Here is a 21,054-nt window from a genome sequence, read left to right on the forward strand (position 1 = left end):
AGAGGTAGCTTATACCATACTCTCACTTTTACCATACTAGGTTTTTCTGTAGTAAGTCCAATATAGTGAGGCTTTACTAATAATAAAAAGATAAGAGTAGTATAATACTTCACAGATTATGTTTCTTTATCTCATCTATGCTCACCATTACACCTACCACACTACAATACTCCAGCATGAACGGATGTTAAAATTAATGCTTCAACAAGAATAAGCTGGACATACTCCATAAATCAAAAGAACATGGTTTTTACAATACAAAATCTTCACCAAGAACTTCAAGCAACATCCAGTTTTACTTCATATATATGGTAATGTGATGTAATCCATTTTCATTTCAGCCCTGCATCAAATAATTATGGTAATAAACTACCCAATATGGACCAAAGTACTGCACCTGATTCGTCCAGTCCTGCATCAATTAATTATGGTAATAAACTACTCAATATGGACCAAAGTACTATACCTGATGAACTGCAGTAGAACTTATATGTGTTAATGTTAGCAATACATCAATTCCTGAATTCCTGAAAACAAGCATATTCAATGGTTATTTCATCCAAGCAGTTATAATGTATCAGACTCAAAATGGTTAAGCAACAAATTAAGAGAAATAAATCTGCAAATACCTGTACTCATATGCAGGGATCAACACTCCAACACCTCAACTATGTCCAAAATTTTCATTATATTGGCAAGGACTGCATTACAAAGGGAATAAACAACCTTGTATGGTACAACCACTTACTTTTCACCAACTCCAGCACAGTATCTAAAAAACTTTAAAATACTATTACTTCTTAACCTCTCAGTTGTTCAGTACTGGATTTTAAACAATGTGAACCCCTAATTCACACACAAATTGATCCCATACCTGTATTAATATCACTGAACTGATGCTGTACATCTTTTCAAAGGCAGTAAGACACTACTTACATTCTTGTAAATAAAATATAAACATCCGAGACGTTGGAATAAGATTCACGGCCTGGTTCTCGTTTAGGCCATTCTAGTCTACAAGTTATTCTATACACTGTGCTTCACTCTCTTCTGTATCAGCTCTGTACATAAGCCGTGAGTGGATGTTCAAATACATACTTAGCACACAACAGAATATTAAAAAATGACACAACAGCTACCTCTCAGTAATATAAGCTATCACTTTTCCACCACGCGGCAGTGATGGATGAAAATACTTACCTATTTCTTGAACTTTCAGGAAGTTTATAAACCTAGGGATCTAATGACTCACTTATCCACGGAAAATTATCAAACGTCTCGTCAAAGTCATTTTCATCAAGTGGACTAAAATTATTGTTATTCGAGAGCAAAGCACCATTGATGTAGTTGTTCTTGGCCAGCGGGCGCCCACAGGACCTTGCCTGAAGGCTGGCCAAACCACCCTTCTTGGGTGTGCTGGTCACCAGGTCACAAAAGAATTCCTCCTTCAGGTTCTCACAGTGCTCCAAGAAGGTCTCCGTCAGCCCGGAGGGGTCCGGACGGGTATGGCGTGGTGGGACAGGGCCTGTGCGAGGGGTCGTCAGCCCAGGCTCCTTCCTGGCCCCCCCAGTGAGTACCTCATCACTGGAACACTTTTGGTACACACCATTCATGCCACTCACAACACTGGCGGCCACATTGTCCGCTGGAGCTGCCTGGCCACTGCCACCCCAACGTGACCGGTGTGGTCCCTTCACGTTGACCAAGAGTGGCGACACTGCAGTGGGCAGGGCACTGGCACTGACGGCACCCTGGGATCGTGCCCGCCGAGGGGGTTGGTTACCCTGACCTCGAGCCAGGCGCAACAGGGGACTCTGAAGGAGGGGAACCGCGGCCCCATTGTGCCCCCCAGATGACACACTTTTGACCAGGGAGTCATGGTGGCCCAGACGGCCAGGATGCAGCAGTGGGGAGCTGGCAGACCGCTGCCCTGGCCGCCACCCACCACTTACCCCCTCCTGCCCTGGGGGCCGCAGGAGGGAGGGGGGAGGGGAGGGGTGGCTGGTGCTCAACTCCACCACTGCACCCTCCACCACCTTTTTGGGGGTTGACGTCAAACCACCAAAGTCATGAAAGCTGCGACGAGTTCGACTCTCTATGTGCTCCTCCAGTACCCGGCGTGGCCACACCTGCACACACATACAGTCAGGGTACACCACATACTATTGCTATCCCACAACTTCATGTATAAGCACTACTTTTTAAAAGTAAGGGATTAGTTCTGCAAGTATACAATTTTTTACATAATACTGCTAATGTAAATTGGGGAAACTGGTCAATCAGCTTCAAAGGAAGCAATGGCATTTCAGAAGACAATTTTCATTAATTTATTATGGAATTCATATCAAAAGGAGGGGCGGGGGAAGGTAACACAGAACAATGACATACTAGACCATACACACAGTACAAAAGTATCCAAATCCTCAATGCATGCTTTTACTTCACAACCATCAAAAGATTTTCAAATAACATATCACAAAAAATTATGAAGCAACCAGCAAAATATAGTAATATTCAGACACATGTTAAAAAAAATAAAGTACTGTATATGAAAAAAATAAATAAAATAAAATAAAAGATTACCAATGATTTGACAACAAACAATAAAACTTCTGATAACAAACCGATGGTTACAAACATGAAAAATAATATGTATACCTGTAACCATTACTGCAGCATATTCATACAATGGCACTGTTCGAAGTACAGCACAGTGCAACTAGAGTATAGCCATTACAACACCCCAAACTGAGTGTGACAATTCAAACTCATAAATTTCGTTTTATCATCATCATCATCATCATCATCCAAACCTCCTTTCCCACCCTAGGGCATGGTGAAAAGTAGCATACATTCAGACAGACAAAGTTTGCCCAGTTCAATAAGACACGCTTCCATTCACTCATCATTCAAGCCCTCAAAATCCTGGCTTCATATGATAGGCCAAAAAAAAGTTCACCACATTCTCTAACTTCACACATATCTATCAGATTGAGCCAATCCAAACGCTGTCATGTTAAATTGGGGTGCCAAAACCCTGGTTATGCACTTCACACAAAATTCACCTAGCCAGCACGATCTCTTGTCAGTCTCTTGGCCTCACCAACATCCATACCTCTCTTCCTCACCACTCATCTACCATATCCCTCCACCTTCTTCTTGGTCTACCTTGCCTCCTCCCTCCTTCAAATTTGCTCAGGTATACCTTTTTCACCACTCTATTGTCATCCATTCTCTCCACATGACCATACCATCTCAGTACAATCTCTTTGATTCTGGTGTCCACCGACTTCCTCACCCTGCATCTTTCATGAATCACATTCTTCCGTATCCTATCCACTCTCTGTACTCCATATACATTCCTCAGTGGTCCCATCTCCAATGCTCTTACTCTTAACTTTTCATTTTCATGCCACACAAAAGTGTCACATCCATATGTTAAAGTTGGCACCAACACACCATGTACGCCTGGTACAGCTGCAACACTCAAGCCTCTGTTTCTTATCAAGACCCCCATAGCACCAGCTACTTTCCTTCCTTGTATCACTCTCCTTTCCACTTCTTGTGCACATTTTCCACTCTTTTCTATCACTATACCCAGGTATTTTAACTCACTCACCAATTGCAGTGTCCCTCCATTCACTGTATCATCACACTGGGAGTCACCTTCTTTCTCAATAACCATCACTTTACACTTTTCTACATTTACTCTCAAGGCAAGATGCTCACAAACATCATCAAAATTCTGCACTAGTCAACCAAGTTGTTGTCCGGTATTTGCAAGTAGCACTGCGTCATCAGCTTATAACAAATCTGAGATATTCCATCCATCACCATTCATTACCAACGCCATCCCTCTCTCCATTACTTGTGTTTTTACTTCTCTCATCAACCCATCCATATATATATTGAACAACCATGGGGACATCACACAACCTTTTTGCAAGCCCACCCTGATCGTGAACCATTCACTTACTGTAGATGCCCATTTACTCTTAAACATGCCTCACTACCATCATAAAAATTCTTGACAGCACCTAGCAGCCTACCACATACACTGTACATGTGCAAAACCTTCCACAATCCTTCTTTGTCTACTCTGTATCAACAAATAGTACTAATGGCATAAAGGAATCTGCTGGATAGATAAATGCCAGGAATGACTACTTTCAGATGTGGTGAATCTACATTTCTTATACCTATAGTCCTCTCACCTTATCTTGGCTCTGATTTCTGTCCTTTTGCAACCCATTTGAAGTATCTCGGTTCCAGAAAAAGATAATGCTAAGGATCTACATCCTTACCATGGCACTTGTTTGTGACTAGCATTGCAATCTAGTGTTAATCCAATTTTACAAGTCTGCATTCATGATGGAGACACAGCACATTTAGGCCAATTGAGAGTAAAAAGAGTATGGTACCTTTAAGCTAAGAAGAATGAATGATAAAATTAAACGAGAAATCAGGAACACTACTACAAAATTAATAATGTAAGATATACATATATAAACCTCTATTCACCTCTGCTGACAAAGTTGGAGGAGGTTATCTATTCACCTATGTTTGTCTGTTTGTTTTTCTGTTTGTCCACACAATATCTCCAAAAGTTCTTCATGAATTTCAATGAAACTTTATGGAAGGGTGGGCCATGGGCCAAAAAAGAACTGACTAAACTTGGGGGCAGATCTGGATCCGGAGTATCCCACACAATATCTCCAAAAGTTCTCAATCAATTTCAATGAACTTATGTGGAAGGGTGGGCCATGGGCCAAAAAAGAACTGATTTAATTTTGGTGTGGACAGTATCTCCAAAAGTTCTCAAAGAATTTCAATAAAATTTTGTGGAACAGTGGGCCATGGGTCAAGGAACAACTGAATAAATTTTGGGGTGGATCCAGATCCTATGTATTCCACACAATATCACCATAGATCCACATCCAGATCTTTTTTAATGGCAATGAAATTGGCAGAGGTATGCGTTCCCTGAGTGCTTTCTAGCTTAATGTGTTTCCTGTAATAATGATACAAATTAACAAAGAACAGAACGAAGTAATATTAATAAATAAATAAATAAATAAAAAGGTTTTTGTGCTGTCAAACACTTCTATCATTCTTATTTTTTCTCTTCCCCTGCTATTCTTCCACAGGAAAGCCATTATCATCATAACCTTGTTGATTCTACAGAGCGGGATGGTACACAGAGAAATTAATAGCCACCAGCAGCTCTTGACGTATGTATGGGACGTGTTTTAAACTGCTACAACCTTTTAGGTGCTGAGGCACCAATATGACTGGGTGAGTCCACTTCCCTCTTTTCTTTCCATATTGTCCAAAAGAAAGATGGTGGGTAACTACAGCCTGCAGTCCACTGGTTCATACTGAGATGAACCTGGGGTGGCAACTACTATTACTACAACCTTTTTCCCATATGTATATGGTGCTGTAAACTGGAAGGGACTGGCAGCTCAGTTTGACAGGTCTATCTCTATCTACCTATTGCCAGAAGTCTTAATCCTGTAAGGGATGACCACAAACAAATCGCCTCCATGTCACCCTGTCCCCCCCATTTCACTGACCTGCTCCCGGCTCACACACCCCTCTCTCATATACCTCTCCATCTCATCCTTGGCCTCCCCCTCCCTCTCCCCCCTTCCACCTCACTCACATACACTCTCCTTGTCAGTCTCTCACTCTCCATTCTCTCCACATGGCTAAAGCACCTCAATGTATGTGTAACAGGTACTGACGAAAATTTAAATGGAAATATATCTGCAATTTACAGGGGAATTAAAAGAAGAAAATACAGCAAAGGCCACATACAACAATGACTTGCATCAATGAAAGTTTATGGTGCAATATTCCTGCAATTTACAGGGGGGAGGGGGAAAAAATGCAACACACAACACCTTGCAGTAGTGTACAGTATGTAAATAACTGAACATACATAAAAACAATGAAAATTAGGGGGGCACTCAGCGGAGCACATCTCTCCGACAAGGGGAATGCACTTTCAAAATCACCCTTCATAATGGGTTACATTTTCTCATCACTGATTACAGTTTCGCAAACAGTGTTTTCTGGATCCAAAATCTGTAATACGATCCAGATCAGTCCCAGAAGTTAACTGACTGTTCCCTAGGACACTGGCTATCTACCCACCAAATTTGGTCCAAATCTCTCTTTTGGTTTTTGAATAATCCTGCTAACAGACAAACTAACAAAGAAACAAACAGGGGTGAAAACACATTCTCCTTGTCAGATAGAACAATGACTTACCAGTTTCTCGCGGACCAGATCGAAGTCATATCCCTTGAAGAGTTCCTCCCGCTGGAGTTGATGGAGGGAGTGTATACGCGCCACCGGGTCCCGACATAGCAGCCCTGACACTGCACTCTGCATGGCCGGTGACGCAGTTTCTGGCGCCTCATATTGGTGCCGCGACACCGCTAAGCTCATTGTTATGTGGTCATCATAGCCACTGATAGGGTACTGCAGAGGAAGAGAGCAAAATAAATGCAATTTTTAAAAGAAAAAATAATATTTAATGAAATAAAATTTTGGCATTAAACAAACAATTTTCCTAATTTTTATTTCAGAAAATTATACAGTAAACTAATGTTCATAAAACTTTCATATATACAATTACAGGTAGACTTCAGGATACGATACCGCTAGATGCAATACCCCCCGGCATTGTGATGGGGGTAGAAATACCAACCTACCCCACTGAACGATGGCCAAACCCCGGTATAACCTTTTTTTTTTTTTTTTTTTTTTTTTTTAACCAATTTTGATGAAATTTTTATACTTAAATTTTGTGTTTTCGTTGATTTATAAATTGTTTTCAGACTTAGACTGATGTGTTTTAGCCATAGGTGGGGTGAACATGGTCATTTTGGGGTCCAGTTTACTAAGTCTAATATTTTCCTGACTTATCTTTTATGATTTTCAGATTTTATTTTTGGGTTCAGGCGAGTTATAAACTGCTTTTAGGCTTAGTTTAGCTTGTTTTACAGCTACTTGGAGGTTTAGGTTAGCTAGAAACTTGTTTTTGGACTCATTTGGGTAGTTTAGGACTTGGTTGAGGGGGAAACCCAAGGCTCAAAAAAGCCTCCCTATACTTTACATGTTAAAGCTACCCTGAGATATGATACCCTGCCTAGTGATGGGTTTTTATGTAAATAACTGCATTGTTAAACTTGGCTATGCCTGTTCTTCACTTCCGAAATCTTCTCTCGTCATATTTCCATCTTCAATTCTCTAAATAAATGGATCTTTATCATGGTGATTGTGTGAGGCTTCATTTTTTGAGTCTGAACTTAAGTCCTTCTTTACATAAAAAGCACACATTCACACGATGTATCTGTTTCTGATCCTGAACAACTGCTAAGTACAGTGGTCTTGAGTACAGTTTTCATGTGTGAAGTGGAATTCACTATATATCTGTGCAAATCTTTTAAACAGGGTGGAATGAAAGAGGATTTTTATCTCACCAAATCATCTTCCATCACTTACTCTGATCGCTGCACCACTGCTTCACAGGTCTTTACAATAACTATAATGGTGCAAATTGCTCAAATGGAATTTCTGCTTGCATGTCTCCTTTAAGGTGGACATGCAGCATCATCTACTCACACATTCTCAATCCTCTTTCTGTCCAACTCACTGATGCAAGAGTTGACCAGTTGTTACAGTTCTTCAGGCATGCAACTGGTTAAGCCTTGAATCTGGTAATGCATTATTTTGTTAATTCTTACCAACAACAAACTATTTTTACTCAGCTTAGGAAAGAACTGTAAGTACTGAAGGGGTTGATGAAAGCTACATCAAATAACCTCATCCTGGTCTGTAGTGCTTACCTGTCCAGCGAGCAGGCTGTAAACGATGATGCCGAGGGACCACCAGTCGATGCTGTGGCTGTAGTCTTCACCACGCAGTACCTCGGGTGCTGCGAGACACAGGGATGTGAGTGGAAGGAGAGAGAAGTGAGTGGTAGATGAAAAGAGAGGTGAGGGAAAGGGATGGCAAATGCCTGGAAGGGGAGGCATGGTATAAGATGAGATGGGGACGAGAGATTGAGAGGGGTACCCCGAGAGGGAGGTTTGACATGTCATCATATCCATTTGATCAATTCACTTGTTTTCAAATCTGTGATAAATTTTTACAAATACCATGTATTTTTTTTCTTTTCAACTCTTGATTAGAGGTTGGGGGTGTGCTCACCATCCACTCGCTCAATATACCGTAGTGCTTCTCTCGGGTACCTGCCCTTTCCTCTCTTCCCTCTTTCCATCCTTCCTCTTCTGTCTCTCTTTTCTTCATTCTTTCCTATTCCTTCTGTCTATGGATGACTCTACACAATGTGACACGCCACATGGTTTCCTTTACATCAAGAAACCATTTACTATGCTGGGTGTAACCATATAACCAAATTACGGCGCCTCGTGGTTCAGTGGGCAATTAAGGTGCTCCACTCAGATTGAGCCAGTGCAGGTTTTAATCCAAGGGGTGGTTGGGGTTTACTGCTCACAGAATGCTACTCAGGGATGGGAGAGGCTGGTCACTCTCATCTTAAATGTCAGGACCAACTTGCCTATCCCCGGTCTGCTACGCTTCTCATGGGGCAACACTGGATTAGATGTTGAACGAATGAATGAATGTTAACTAATTCATATCTTTCAATGTTTTTGTACTTATACATTTTTAATTTTTAATTCTGTGACCAAACAATGATATGGCATATGCTACATGTATTCCCACTACATCTCTCCTACTACCACAAACCATAAAGTCATCCTCATTACTGTCATCATCACCATCCAATCCTTTTTTCACACATTTGGATGGGGTGAGGCTGGATCCAAAAACGGAAATAATAATACAGTCAGAACCCAGTCCTCCCATATACTTTCTAAATCAGCATCTTACCCATGAACTGCAATGTGCCACAAATGGTTTTGGTTCGGCCGCCATAACTAAGCCACTTGGCCAAACCGAAATCAATGATCTTGATGTGTCCCTCTGCGTCTAGTAGTATGTTTTCCATCTTCAGGTCCCGGTAGATGATCCCAGCATTGTGTAAGAAATCTGGAGGACAAGAAAATTGGATTAATAATTATGTAGTATATTCTGAACATACCTGTACAAATGCATATGATTTTTAAATTTCTTCAATATGATAAATTTCCCATAAGCTGAACATTGGTGCAATCATGAATGGATGTGCATGTAGGTGGGGGAGGGGCAGAGAATGAGAGGAAAAAGAGAGATGAGGGGGCAGATCAACAGGAGATTGGAAAGCATGCACAATGAGACAACATAAACATCACACCTGGCATTAACTTACCAAGGGCAAGTGCGATCTGTGCCAAGTAAATCTTGACTAGATTCTCTGGCAGGCGACCAAGCGACCGCCATAACTGTTGTAATTCACCATAACCCACGAATTCTGTCACTGTGGGAGAAGAGAGCAGGTGAGAGGCCTACAAATACACAACAGAATGGGGAAAATGATGAAAAGGATTAATGCCTATCAATCTCACAAGGGTCTCTAGGGCAGACAATAAAGTTTTTCAGCAATTCTATATTTCCCCTAGAATGCAACATGCCACAATTAAATTTTTATCTGAGGGTCTTTAAGACTGACAATTAACTTCTGCTAAGTCCCAGTCCTTCCCTACATGAAATAGATAACAATCAATTTACATCCAAGTTGACAATTGTACTGCCATATAACAGAGGACATAAGAGAAACAATTTTCCAAGGGTCTGATCTGCTCAAAAGTCAAACTCAGGTTCTTCCCACTGAAGACTGGATATGCTAACCAATGCATTAAGATGGGATGGAGACAAGGTGCGGCAGGGGAGAGGATAAAAAAAGAGCGGAAGGAATGAAAAGGCAAGGGTGAGGCACAACTGAAGAAGACATGAGAGGAAGGGAGGGCAAGATAAGGGAGGGGAGAGACAGGGGTAATGAAAGGGTGGAAATCCAGATCAAAACTCTCTGATCACAATGGACCAACAGCCCCATGCAATCAACTCCGTCCCCCACTCTTATATGAAACAAGGGGGTCACCAAATCCCAATGCAAATTCTGAGTGAAAAAGTAAGCTGCTAGTTATTTTTTGAAACACACAATATTTCTCAACCTATAAACCCATCAAATGGTACTTTATAAACTGATAAAATACAGTTATCCATGATGCTAAAACTCCACCATGTTAGATATGCTATGGATATCTAACATTTGTCAGACAACAATCAAAATGCACAAATAAGAGTGTGTGAGGTATGCAGATCTTTAAAAATATCCCCTACACATGAAAAATATACAATGATAAAAACATTCAATACAACCTACAGTAAAGCACCACTTAATAAGAGGGCTAGTAAAAGAACTACTTGCTCTAAAAAAGAAAGAGCAGTAGCTACTACCCACAAACAAGAGCAAAAGTTACTCAGTCCTACTGTAATAACTGTTAATGTTGTACTTAAAACTCTTCTACCTAGGACACCCTACTCAGTGCATACCAAGAACCTGGACCTTCTAATATGAACAAGCTGGCTTTGAAATTTGATAGTATGCATGAACTCAAATGAGTAATACTGAACTGCTTTTATTTCATATACAACAATATCTACTTATGTTATTTCACTTTAAGCTCACTCTTTCTACAATACATCCTTGGTTTAAGGACAGGACTAGCAGTTGCTAAATCAGCTAACATCCTCAAAAACTCACTTTTGCTGCCTGTACGGGGAATTATGACAGAAGCTTTCACATTACCGTACCTGGTAAGGATGGATGGATGGATCTACCATACCATCAAAACACTAGTTTTTCACTAACTGTACCTAACAAAACTCTTAACCCTCAAAACAAATATATGAGAATTTTCTAGAATATTCTTCAGATACAGGGACATACTCTTATCACTGACGCAAAACTATTATAGAGGCCTCACCATGGATGAATCTTGACTGCAAGTGGTCATGAGGATATCATATATGTCTAAAAAAAAAAAAAAAAAAAAAAAAAAAAAAAAAGTTTATAGGCTTTTGTGTACCCTGTACTGAAAAAACAACTTTCCTTCCGAACAGGAAGCTGCGAGGGCACTTAAAGGAATAAGATGTAACTCTCTCCCTATCCACTGCCATACACATGAGCCAAGAATGCAAGGGACTCATCTCAACACAGCCTTCAGTCAAGGGTCCAGATTCTCATACAAATTCACAAGCAGCTACCTGTTATAGCTCAAGATTAATCCATCCATCCATCATCTAATCCTAAACTGCCCCATGAGGAGTGTAGGAGCCCAGGGCTAGGCAGTTGGTCCCAACATTTAAGATGAGAGTGACCAGTCTCACTCATCCCCGAGTGGCATTACATGAGCAATCAACCTCAACCTCCCCTTGGATATAAATCTTCACCGGCTCAATCCGACTGGGGCGCAAATATTACCCACTAAACCACCAAGCGCCAAAATTTGGTTATATGGTTACCACCCAGCGTAGTAAATGGTTTCCTGGTCTACAGGAAACCATTTGGCTTGTCACTCAGTGTAGAGTCACCCACAGGCAGAAGGAAGAGGAAATAATGAAGGAAAGAAAGACAGAAGAGGGAGTGTAAAGTTACCCGTAGGCAGATGGACAAGGAAAGAATGAAGGAAAGGAAGACGGAAGAGGATGGAAGGAAAGAAGGATGGAGAAGAGGAAAGGGCAGACACCCGACAGTAGCACTACATCGCGTGAGTGGATGGTGAGCGTCCCCACCTACCACAAAGGAAAACAAGAATGAAAGGGAAGATACATTCAACCTACTTTTTCTTCCTTCTTTCCACCAAAAAACAAATCATAGACAGGGAACTGACCCAATCTGTGTCTGTAAATAAAAATCCTGGTTATTATAGTCGTGGCAAAACCAGAGTTACAATGGTGAGTTCATCATAAGTCTGTCTGTGTGTCTCAGTAAAGGCAGTATGGAGAGGAATCGATATTCAAGATGTACCCTGTGTGCAATACTGAGTGTTAAGGCTTACATAATCCTTTCTAAAGGCATTACACAACCTATAAGGAGAAAAATAAAAAAAATAGTAACATAACAGGATGATAACCATCAGTTTACTCTTCGTGTGTATATTCTGGGGAGGAATGTGATCTACATTACACTTAAAGTGACTCACTGCACAAGTAGTATACATAACAGTACAGTACACTACACTACTGTACTATTAAATAATATCTGTACCACACAAAAATATGCACAAGTGCTTAAAACAGGTATATACATTACTATATTACAATTTATCAATGAGTCTCACATGGATACAAACTGCTACTGTGTAGAGTAAAGTGGTTACAAATTACATTATGGTAATATACAATTACCTTACTGTCATGTGGAAATTTCTTGGTACAGAATACTGAAAAATATGTTTAGAATGCTCAGAATATATACCGGTACTAGCCAACAATGCATTTATCACAAACAGTCCAACCTAATTCTTCACCAATTTGCTGAGATACTGTACTGTATATTGTAGATTCCTGACTTAATTATAGTACCTGTGACACAGTGGTATATGCGAGTAGAAAATATATCATGACACAACACTTCTTTCACCAATATCCTATTTCAACTACAATCCTGTTCCTTGCATTGAGAAAAAACTTAAGTGGAGACTTGCACAACACAGACAAAACCTTATTTCCAGAAGCAATGTTTTAAGTATATTTACTAAGTCAAGGTTCAGCTAGAAATTACCACCAGGAGAAAATCATAATACTAAACATTAAATGCATACAGAAGTAAATCATGACATTCCTACTCTACTCATACTTTAACTGCCATCAATTTCATAATCATAAGTTTGTAAATATCCTACAACACTAACTTATTTGTTGATTTTATTTTTGAACAGGAGGGAAAAATTCTGGTGGCCTGAATTAAAGTAATACAATTCCATACGGTAGGTTAAAAAATAAAATACAGTAGTGGCCTGCGTCTGTATCAGTCAATATTATTCATTAAAAGAAATATAATAACAATAATATTAATAATAATCTACGTACTGGACACACTGTATATGCATGATATATACACACTGTGTATACTGGTAGCTATGTAAAAATATTACACTATAAAACGTATCATAAAATGTTTCAGCCAATTAACACAGAGCTGTCAATCATCATATAAAATCTCCGGTATACAATGAAGAGTGATACATACTGACAAGGAGGAGCTTGCGTGTCTGCCAGAAGTGTACGAGAGGGGTGATGAAGGGGTGGTGGCTGCAGATGTGTTGGATCATCACTTCCTGCTTCACCTGACCCACTGCATCAAGACTACACACCTGAGCAGGGCACACACATCAGTATTTTGTTAACAGATAGCTGTTATCATGGAGACTTGGTACTCATAAAAATGGTTAGGATCCTTTATACTGTACCAGTAAATATAGCCCAAAAGCCAATTTCATTACTTCAAACTTAAACATGATATACAAGCACCCTGAATTGACATCCATTATTATTCTTTCTCTTCATCCATTCGCCATTCATCATGAAACAAAATCATACTGAAGGGATTTATTCAGGCTATATCTAACCCCTCCAATCTGAAGTTTATCCTAGGTTGAATAAAATCATCAAATGGCAAAAAAACACATGAAAAAGTTGTCCATTGGCTGTATGAGTTAAAGGCACAATCTATCCCACTGCAATGTGATGCAGGAGAGGGGGGAGCTGACATACCTGTGACTTAGACAGGACCTTCATGGCATATTCCTTGTTGGTGGTGGCACACTTCACATGGAACACCTGCCCAAATGCCCCACGGCTCACCTCACCCAAAAACTAGGGGGAAAATGCAGCTTGTAATAAAACAGGCCTCTCAAGCAGTTCGTTTATTCATACTATAGGCATGCAATTTTGTTTTACTACTACTCTCCAAAATACAAGTCATCATTTTTTACCACAATATTGTATGGTACCATTAATCTCTGACAACTCACTACTAGCTTAAGTTTCTCCTCAATGCCAACTGGGAACTCTGGCAGGAAAAGCGCCTCTGTCTGTGCCACCGGCCACACTGCCTTACTGTGGGCGTACTCATTCTCAAGGGTTGACTGTCGCCACCTGATGTGAGCAAACACAGTTGGATGAGGCAATGGTTGTGAGGACCCATGATGGAAAAGCTTCAGAAACATACAACAAAGCATTAAGAATCATACAAAACATACTGACCACAAATACAGACCACCTTCATCAAGAAACAAGAATGCTCCTGATCAACAAATACAACAGCAAGTTCATATAAATATTAATATAAAAAGACAAGTTACTCTAAGACTATTTGGACCAAAATAACTGAGACAATATATAAAAAAGTTTACCATCTCTCAGATTGTTTACTAGTTCTGCTGGAAGGATCTATGTAAAAACATTTTTATTTCTGCCTTAGGATAAGTGTTTTTCATGTGTTTGTTGCACTTTCACTGTTAGGTGAAGCCCTTGCTGGATGCTTAGACATCGTTAATCCCTTCATCTACATCAGATATAAAAAAAAAAGAAAAAAAAAAAGGGGATGTGCTACCCATAACAGCAATAACACATGTGACATACCGTATTCCAGTAAAGGTACCGGTACATGTTAAAGAAAGTGCCTCATGCTCCCCAATTCACTGTGCACTAGAGGGCTGCTTATTTCTTACTCTATGCTTTTGCTAAAAATCTCAAATTAAATTTCAGATAAATGGCAATTATAGTTCCATTGCTACATTTACAGCACACACTGAAAGGAAAGGTTACAGTGCAGCAATAAGGAAAAGTTACAGTACAGATGTATGAAAAACTTTGGTACTTTGGAAAATATTCCTGACATGAGGAATGTCTACACTTTATCTTTTCCTAAAAGCTAAAAAATATTTATATCCTTTCCTAAAAAAGAGCAATATAATACTATAAGGCACATGTTTTTTCCTTAAGGCTAATATAATACTCTTTCTTCCTAGAGAATAATGGCATAATACTTAAGCTTGACAATTAAAGGAATAATACCTTTTCCTGGATACTCTGGTCCAAGGGCGGCGGTTGGCATCATTGGCAGGGGCGGAGACAAAGGAGATGACAGAAAGGCCACTTAGCACAGAAAAGCGATGGGTCAGGTTCGTAGCAAGGTCCACTATGTTGAATTGCTATAGAAAGAAAAACATGCTCATAATCTTTCTTCAGGGCCATGGGAAAGTGCAACATCAGTCTTAGCAATCTTGTATAAGCATATGATTACTTCTTTAGCTACCGTATAGGCTATTTCATTTCAAGCTCAACCAAAGTATGGTACAACTGAAATTCATGTACTATACCAGTGTACAGCAAAAGATGTAAATTACCAATAACCACTTCAGCCTGTATTTCCTTCTGGCTAATGGTAAACAACATTCTTAATTTCAGGTAAAACCCCACCAGAATGATGGCAGAGGTAAAGGTGAAGGCAAATGCCATGAAGTGCTCTGCTGTTGTGTTCATCTTTGTTACTTAAGATCTGAACCAGTGATGGGTTATTCAACTTATATCCTGGGATACAAGACCACTGCATCATGGAAGTTATTACAGTTACCTCCCCTTGCCTCTTCATTGGTAGCCTACTCACTTTACCTACCAACTCACAAAGGGTGGATGGACACCTAAGATGAAAGGCACTAGCTGTCCACACCAGAATTCAAACCTTGGAACAATTGGGCTGGCTGCTTTATAACTAGCAATGCTAACCACCTAGCCACTGATGCAGTGATGAGGTTAGACACCATCTCCACAAACTTTTTCATCCCAAAGACATATTTTGTTTCACTATTAACCAGATTATAAGAGATATTTCAGGCTGAGGAGCTAGGGGTTTAACAAACAATTTGTTTTGAACACCTACTTTTTAAAAATAAGATACATCCACATCCATAAACTTAAGTAATATTAAAGTATGCAGAATCTGAAAATGCCTCTCATTTGAGAAACTGACCAACAAAATTAATTTCACCAACCAAAGACAGTCATAATATACTGCTTCACCTAACACAAGGAATTTTAGCTGTGCTGTACTTTAAACAAATTATCACACTACACATATTTTCACTTCACCTATGACTGATCTGCAGATATGAACAATAGCAACAGTAATGTCCATCAATTTTTGTGGATGTTTATTATTCCATGGACTTGCAAACACATGACAGATTTGTCCAAAACTGAATGAGGTTATGAAGTTTAAACAGTGCTTCTGTCCGTAAGAACAATATTTCTCAGCAATCCATACGCAATGGGATAATCTGTAATAATACACGCTGTCATAAACAGAGGAAGATATAATGTAAAATAAATATACAAGTATTCTGATTTGATTATTTCCCTCTAACCTAACGATGTGAATATACCGTATATACACTATGGTATTTTCATTTTATTAACTACAGAATGTTATCAGTCTTACTTCCACAGAAAAGTAGATATTGTATTATGCAAACCAAACTTAAAAAGACCTAACCTAAACATGAAAGCAACATTTTTCAGTCCAAACCTTATTAACATTCAGTTGTGACCTTCATAGCGATCCTTTTGCCCAAAAAGGCAAACTGGATTTCAACTTACTGTACCTACCACTGACCAACCATCTCACTAGCTGCATCTAACCCACTGCACACAAAATACATACCGGTTCCCGGTAATCAATATAAAATCTTACCAATCATCAGTATAATATTTATACTGTACCGTAAACTGGGGTGAATTCGGACTCGGGGCGAATTCGGATATTATTGCAATTAAAAGTTGTTTAAATTAATTAATAATTAATGAATAAACATATTAGAAATCTGTTTGCTCCCAATTGTCTGTAATTCTTTACTGCACTTTCGTGTATAAAGATACTTAATATATCACGTGACACATACCAAATATATACTAAAAAGCAACCATATGTAAAAAGAATAAAATTTGTAACATTGGAAAACTTTCTTTGGCAGAAATGTTAATGAATAGATGCAGGAAAATCTTCGGTGCCCGGATGTACTTTCATGCGTAGTGTGAAAGTGCAAAGTAAGTAATTGGCGATATCTTCTCAATTAATCTCTTAACTGGGCATTTAATGAAATTTTTAAAATTTTAATGCAAATTGGAGTCAGTTCGGACATGGGGTGATTCGGACGGGGGAGTATGAACGAAAAAGTAACACTTTTTACAATGTACAATTGCTTATAATTTGCCAGATGTGGATACTGTGTGTAACTGGGTTCATATGTATCATTTACAGGTATACTCTTGAGCTTTTATGGTACTACCTGTTTAAACAAGGTCACCCAATGACTCGAACATTTAAGAAAAGAACTGGTGTAGATTAAGGTCCTTATCATAGTGAAAAAGGCAACCAAAAAACTGGTAAATCCAAATAATCATGTTAAATATCACCTGTAACTTATAATCCATCAGTCTTCCAAAAACGAAATTATTAGTCAAAAAATGATTGTTCCATATACAGTACTAAGGTTTGTAGCTAGATTTATCTTATCTACATGTGTTCTAATATGTTTTATTTAAACCATGGAAAAAAATAAAATTGCTGTTGTGTTCACATCTCATTGTAGTCATTAGCTTATTTTGTCAGGGAGTGGCATTATTTTTGTACTGGGAAGAACATTTTTTTAAAAGCCCCAGAGCATCCGAAATGGCCCCACATATGGCCGAGACTAAACTGGGAACCCAGGGTAGTCATATGCATTCATTTTCTATTTATGTACGAATTTATACAGTGTGTCCGAATTCACCAAAGTTTGAGTACAAATTCGGACACCCATTACTATATTTGCTATAATTATATATGAAACATTTTAAATTTTGTACTGCTATGATTTGATACCCTAGTGGACCAGCTCAACATACAGTACTTAAGATCTTGGACTGAATTAAAAACTAGATTACATGGCACAAAAAAATGAAAAAATCGTCCGAATTCACCCCAGTTTACGGTACTTCTAAGTAATACTCGTTAATAGGAAAATATGCTGAACTTTATGATTTTTTTAAAAAGTGTTTTACACTAAGTGGTGAGTTATAAAATCTTTTGCCATCTGTGGCCAGATGTGCATTGCTCTGGGTTGATGTTCTTTTGCCTGTTTTAACATTTCTGTTTGTAAAATATACATCATAAATAAATCACCTTTTATTCATACCATGAACTTTTAAAATCTGCAAGTGGATGCTCTCTTTGTAGGTTACTTGTTAAATAATCTATACAGCCTAGAATAAACCATCACAACGAACTGCATTAGTATGGCAATATTTCAGGATAATAACCACCATTATATACTTTAGTCAGTTATTATTTACCAAATGGGCACGGCAATTCCACTTATATCAATCTCACAATCTCAAGGCAAGTAATTTTGGTACTGTGCATAAGCAACACACACTGTTAACTGTTCCACTGCGAGTGCAACAAGTGATTGGAAAAAGACAAAATATACCTACTTTGGGGAACTGAAGGAAGCAGCCAGGCACCGTTTATCGACAATCTCTCCGACTGGCCGCGTTGTTTACTAACCATTGCTCTGACTGGACGGATCAGTGTATCCCATGTCAAAGCAATGGGAAACTTAATGATTTAACCAAACTCAATCCAACCTAACCTCACTTGCATTTGACAGCCAGCTTTCAAATTTAAAAATGCACAATAGGAACATTAAATATGGCTGGCTACTAGCAGATGTCGGCAGAATCTTTATGTATTCTAAATCCTCATTCACAGCTTTCAAGGGTAAGTTTATAGAAATCCCCAGTAGCTATGATAATCCAGGAATAATGAAATGTAACCTGTGAAAGATTCAACAGAAAAAATGGAAAGGCTGCATCCATTTGGTAGATAATTAATCTTTACCCGGTAGTGTAACACAAAGTGCCATTTTCTCGTTATCTAACATGGGCATCTGATAAAACACAATAATTCTCAAATGCATCTGATAATTATCTCAACAATTAGACAAGTCATCAAAACTAAAAATCTCATAATGAAACCCTGTTATGATCCATCACTGTATACTATCACACATAAGAAATTAACGTATTAAATTTGTTGCATCTGCCACAGCCATCATATGACAGCTATGTTATTGTACCTCTAGACTGTGTCGGTGACGCAGCTGCAGGCCTCTACGGCCACGGGCGCCCTGCCCGCCACCTCCACCACCTGCCCCTTGCCTTTTCGCCAGCACTCCTCCCATCAGGACAGACTCCGACTCCTTCCTTGATCTCCTTCGCCGCCTCCTCCACTTACACAAGTCATCCTCATGTCAGTAAAGCGAGTTCTGGCTTATCTTCATAATAGAAAGTGCAGCCGAAAATTCTCCATCTTCGATTTGTGTTCGATTTGTTTACATCCTTCCTGGAGACTACGGACGTACAGCTTTTGGTAGCAGAGCAAAGCAGGGGTAACATGGTAGGCTTGAATTTTATTATAACTTCTACAGACAAACGTTGCTGTGTCATGAAGACTGTTTTATAATGCTCTCTGCACTTTTTCAGCTTTATAATTACTCTAATTTTATTTTAATTTTCGTTTTTCAAGGTTCCTGATTGTCAGTTTTAAAGTTGCATATCAGAATATAGTATACTGGTAAAAACAAATGAGTAATTACTGCAATCAGACAACTCTTATCAGCATTTTCAGCACACCCTGCTGGCTTTCAATGTACGCCTAGGGTATGGAATACGCTATGTACTGTACGAGGCAGATTGGCCACAAAATGCAGAAGGTATACAGTTTTAGATGGTCATTAATAATCCTGAAAGGATTGGCCACAAAGTGCAGAGGGTATATAGTTTTAGATGGTCATTAATAATCCTAAAGGATCGCCAAACATTTCATTTTTCCCTGTTTGACCCTCGTTCCCACCCTCTCAACTACCTCCATATAGCCCTGAATAACAGCTAATGTGCTTCCTTCGCAGACTAACTTGCAAACCCACTCACTTCCACATCACTCAAGACCCCATCACCACTTTCTCCCTCACTTTTTACTCCACTCCTCATTCACTCCTTTCCTTGTCTACCAATGTTTGTGTGTCTTCTCTGTCTCATGAACCTGCTACGCTGTCATCAACCCTCCCCTCTCCAGCAAGGCTTCACCTTCCAATACCATTTTCCCTTCCACTCAAGACTCTTTCCAACACATCGACATACCAACACGGAGAACCATTTTAACGAAACTGTTGAGGTCGAAATAATCACAATCATTTCCCCACTACCATTTCTTACAAGACCTTTCACTCCCCATCCACAACCTTCCCCTATGCAGTGGTTCTAATTTTTCCCCACTGTCTCTTCCTTTGCCTCCACTCCCAACCCCGTTGCCATCCCCACATCACTCCATCCTCTACACAGTTCGAGCTACACAACTTACTTGGTTAGAGTACCATGCCCATTAGTGCACCTTATCAACTATTTAGCTGTCATCTCTTACAGGCCTATGGAAGCTACCTGGAGCAAATCTGTCATTTACCTTTCAATCACCATACTACCTAATTCTGCCAGGCTCCTGCACCCCATTACCAGCCTCTCCAGCCACATTCAACTGTCAATAACACATGATGGAATGCAGTCTCCTGAAGGCTTTCAATGAACTCCAATCACCATACTACCTAATTCTGCCAGGCTCCTGCACCCCACTAGCAGCCTCTCCAGCCATATTCAACTATTAGTAACACATGATGGGATGCAGTCTCCTGAAGGATTTCAATGACCTATCTTCAGGCTTGATAAAACTCCTAGCAGTCTTCATCCATCTTTATCATACAACTATTGAGACCAGTTTATAGTCCATGATTACTGTTATCTGACAATGAGGGGGCCAAGTCCTACTCTGGGGGGCAATGGGTGAGGGAAAGGACCTGACTGAAGGTCCCTCTCCAGCACATGTCCCACTGAAGAGACTAAATTTGCTTCAAGACTCTACTTGTAATGAACATCATCTTCACCCATCCTAATACACCACACTTTCCCTTAGACAAGCAA

General features: G+C 39.5%; 2 protein-coding genes across 2 annotated transcripts in view; both read right to left on the minus strand.

The window, feature by feature from the left end:
• Positions 1 to 21,054, minus strand: part of Tbca (Tubulin binding cofactor A) — a 328,515-nt gene that overhangs the window by 300,376 nt on the left and 7,085 nt on the right. The gene's annotated exons all lie outside the window — the stretch shown is intronic.
• On the minus strand, positions 1,233 to 19,392 carry LOC145402612 (uncharacterized). The gene is made up of 10 exons (XM_080274604.1): positions 19,161 to 19,392; positions 15,061 to 15,197; positions 14,016 to 14,139; positions 13,756 to 13,857; positions 13,232 to 13,355; positions 9,347 to 9,454; positions 8,929 to 9,087; positions 7,860 to 7,948; positions 6,277 to 6,489; positions 1,233 to 2,129 (listed from the first exon to the last, which is right to left on the minus strand). Exons 1-10 carry the CDS (start codon positions 19,263 to 19,265, stop codon positions 1,233 to 1,235), a joined length of 2,058 nt encoding a protein of 685 aa, XP_080130730.1. The 5' UTR covers positions 19,266 to 19,392.

The sequence above is a fragment of the Coenobita brevimanus genome, chromosome 58 (assembly GCF_032717465.1).
Source record: "Coenobita brevimanus isolate Jiangsu-jjx chromosome 58, ASM3271746v2, whole genome shotgun sequence".
Taxonomy (NCBI): domain Eukaryota; kingdom Metazoa; phylum Arthropoda; class Malacostraca; order Decapoda; family Coenobitidae; genus Coenobita; species Coenobita brevimanus.

Bases quoted from the DNA above. Each gene is read 5' to 3' on its own strand.
- LOC145402612 (XM_080274604.1), bottom strand. From the start codon at position 19,265: ATGGGAGGAGTGCTGGCGAAAAGGCAAGGGGCAGGTGGTGGAGGTGGC. The intron at 13,858-14,015 runs GTGAGTTGTCAG...TTTTCCCCCTAG, and splicing joins AGGAGAAACTTAAGCTAGTA to TTTTTGGGTGAGGTGAGCCG. The intron at 2,130-6,276 runs GTAAGTCATTGT...ATGTGTGTGCAG, and splicing joins ATCTGGTCCGCGAGAAACTG to GTGTGGCCACGCCGGGTACT.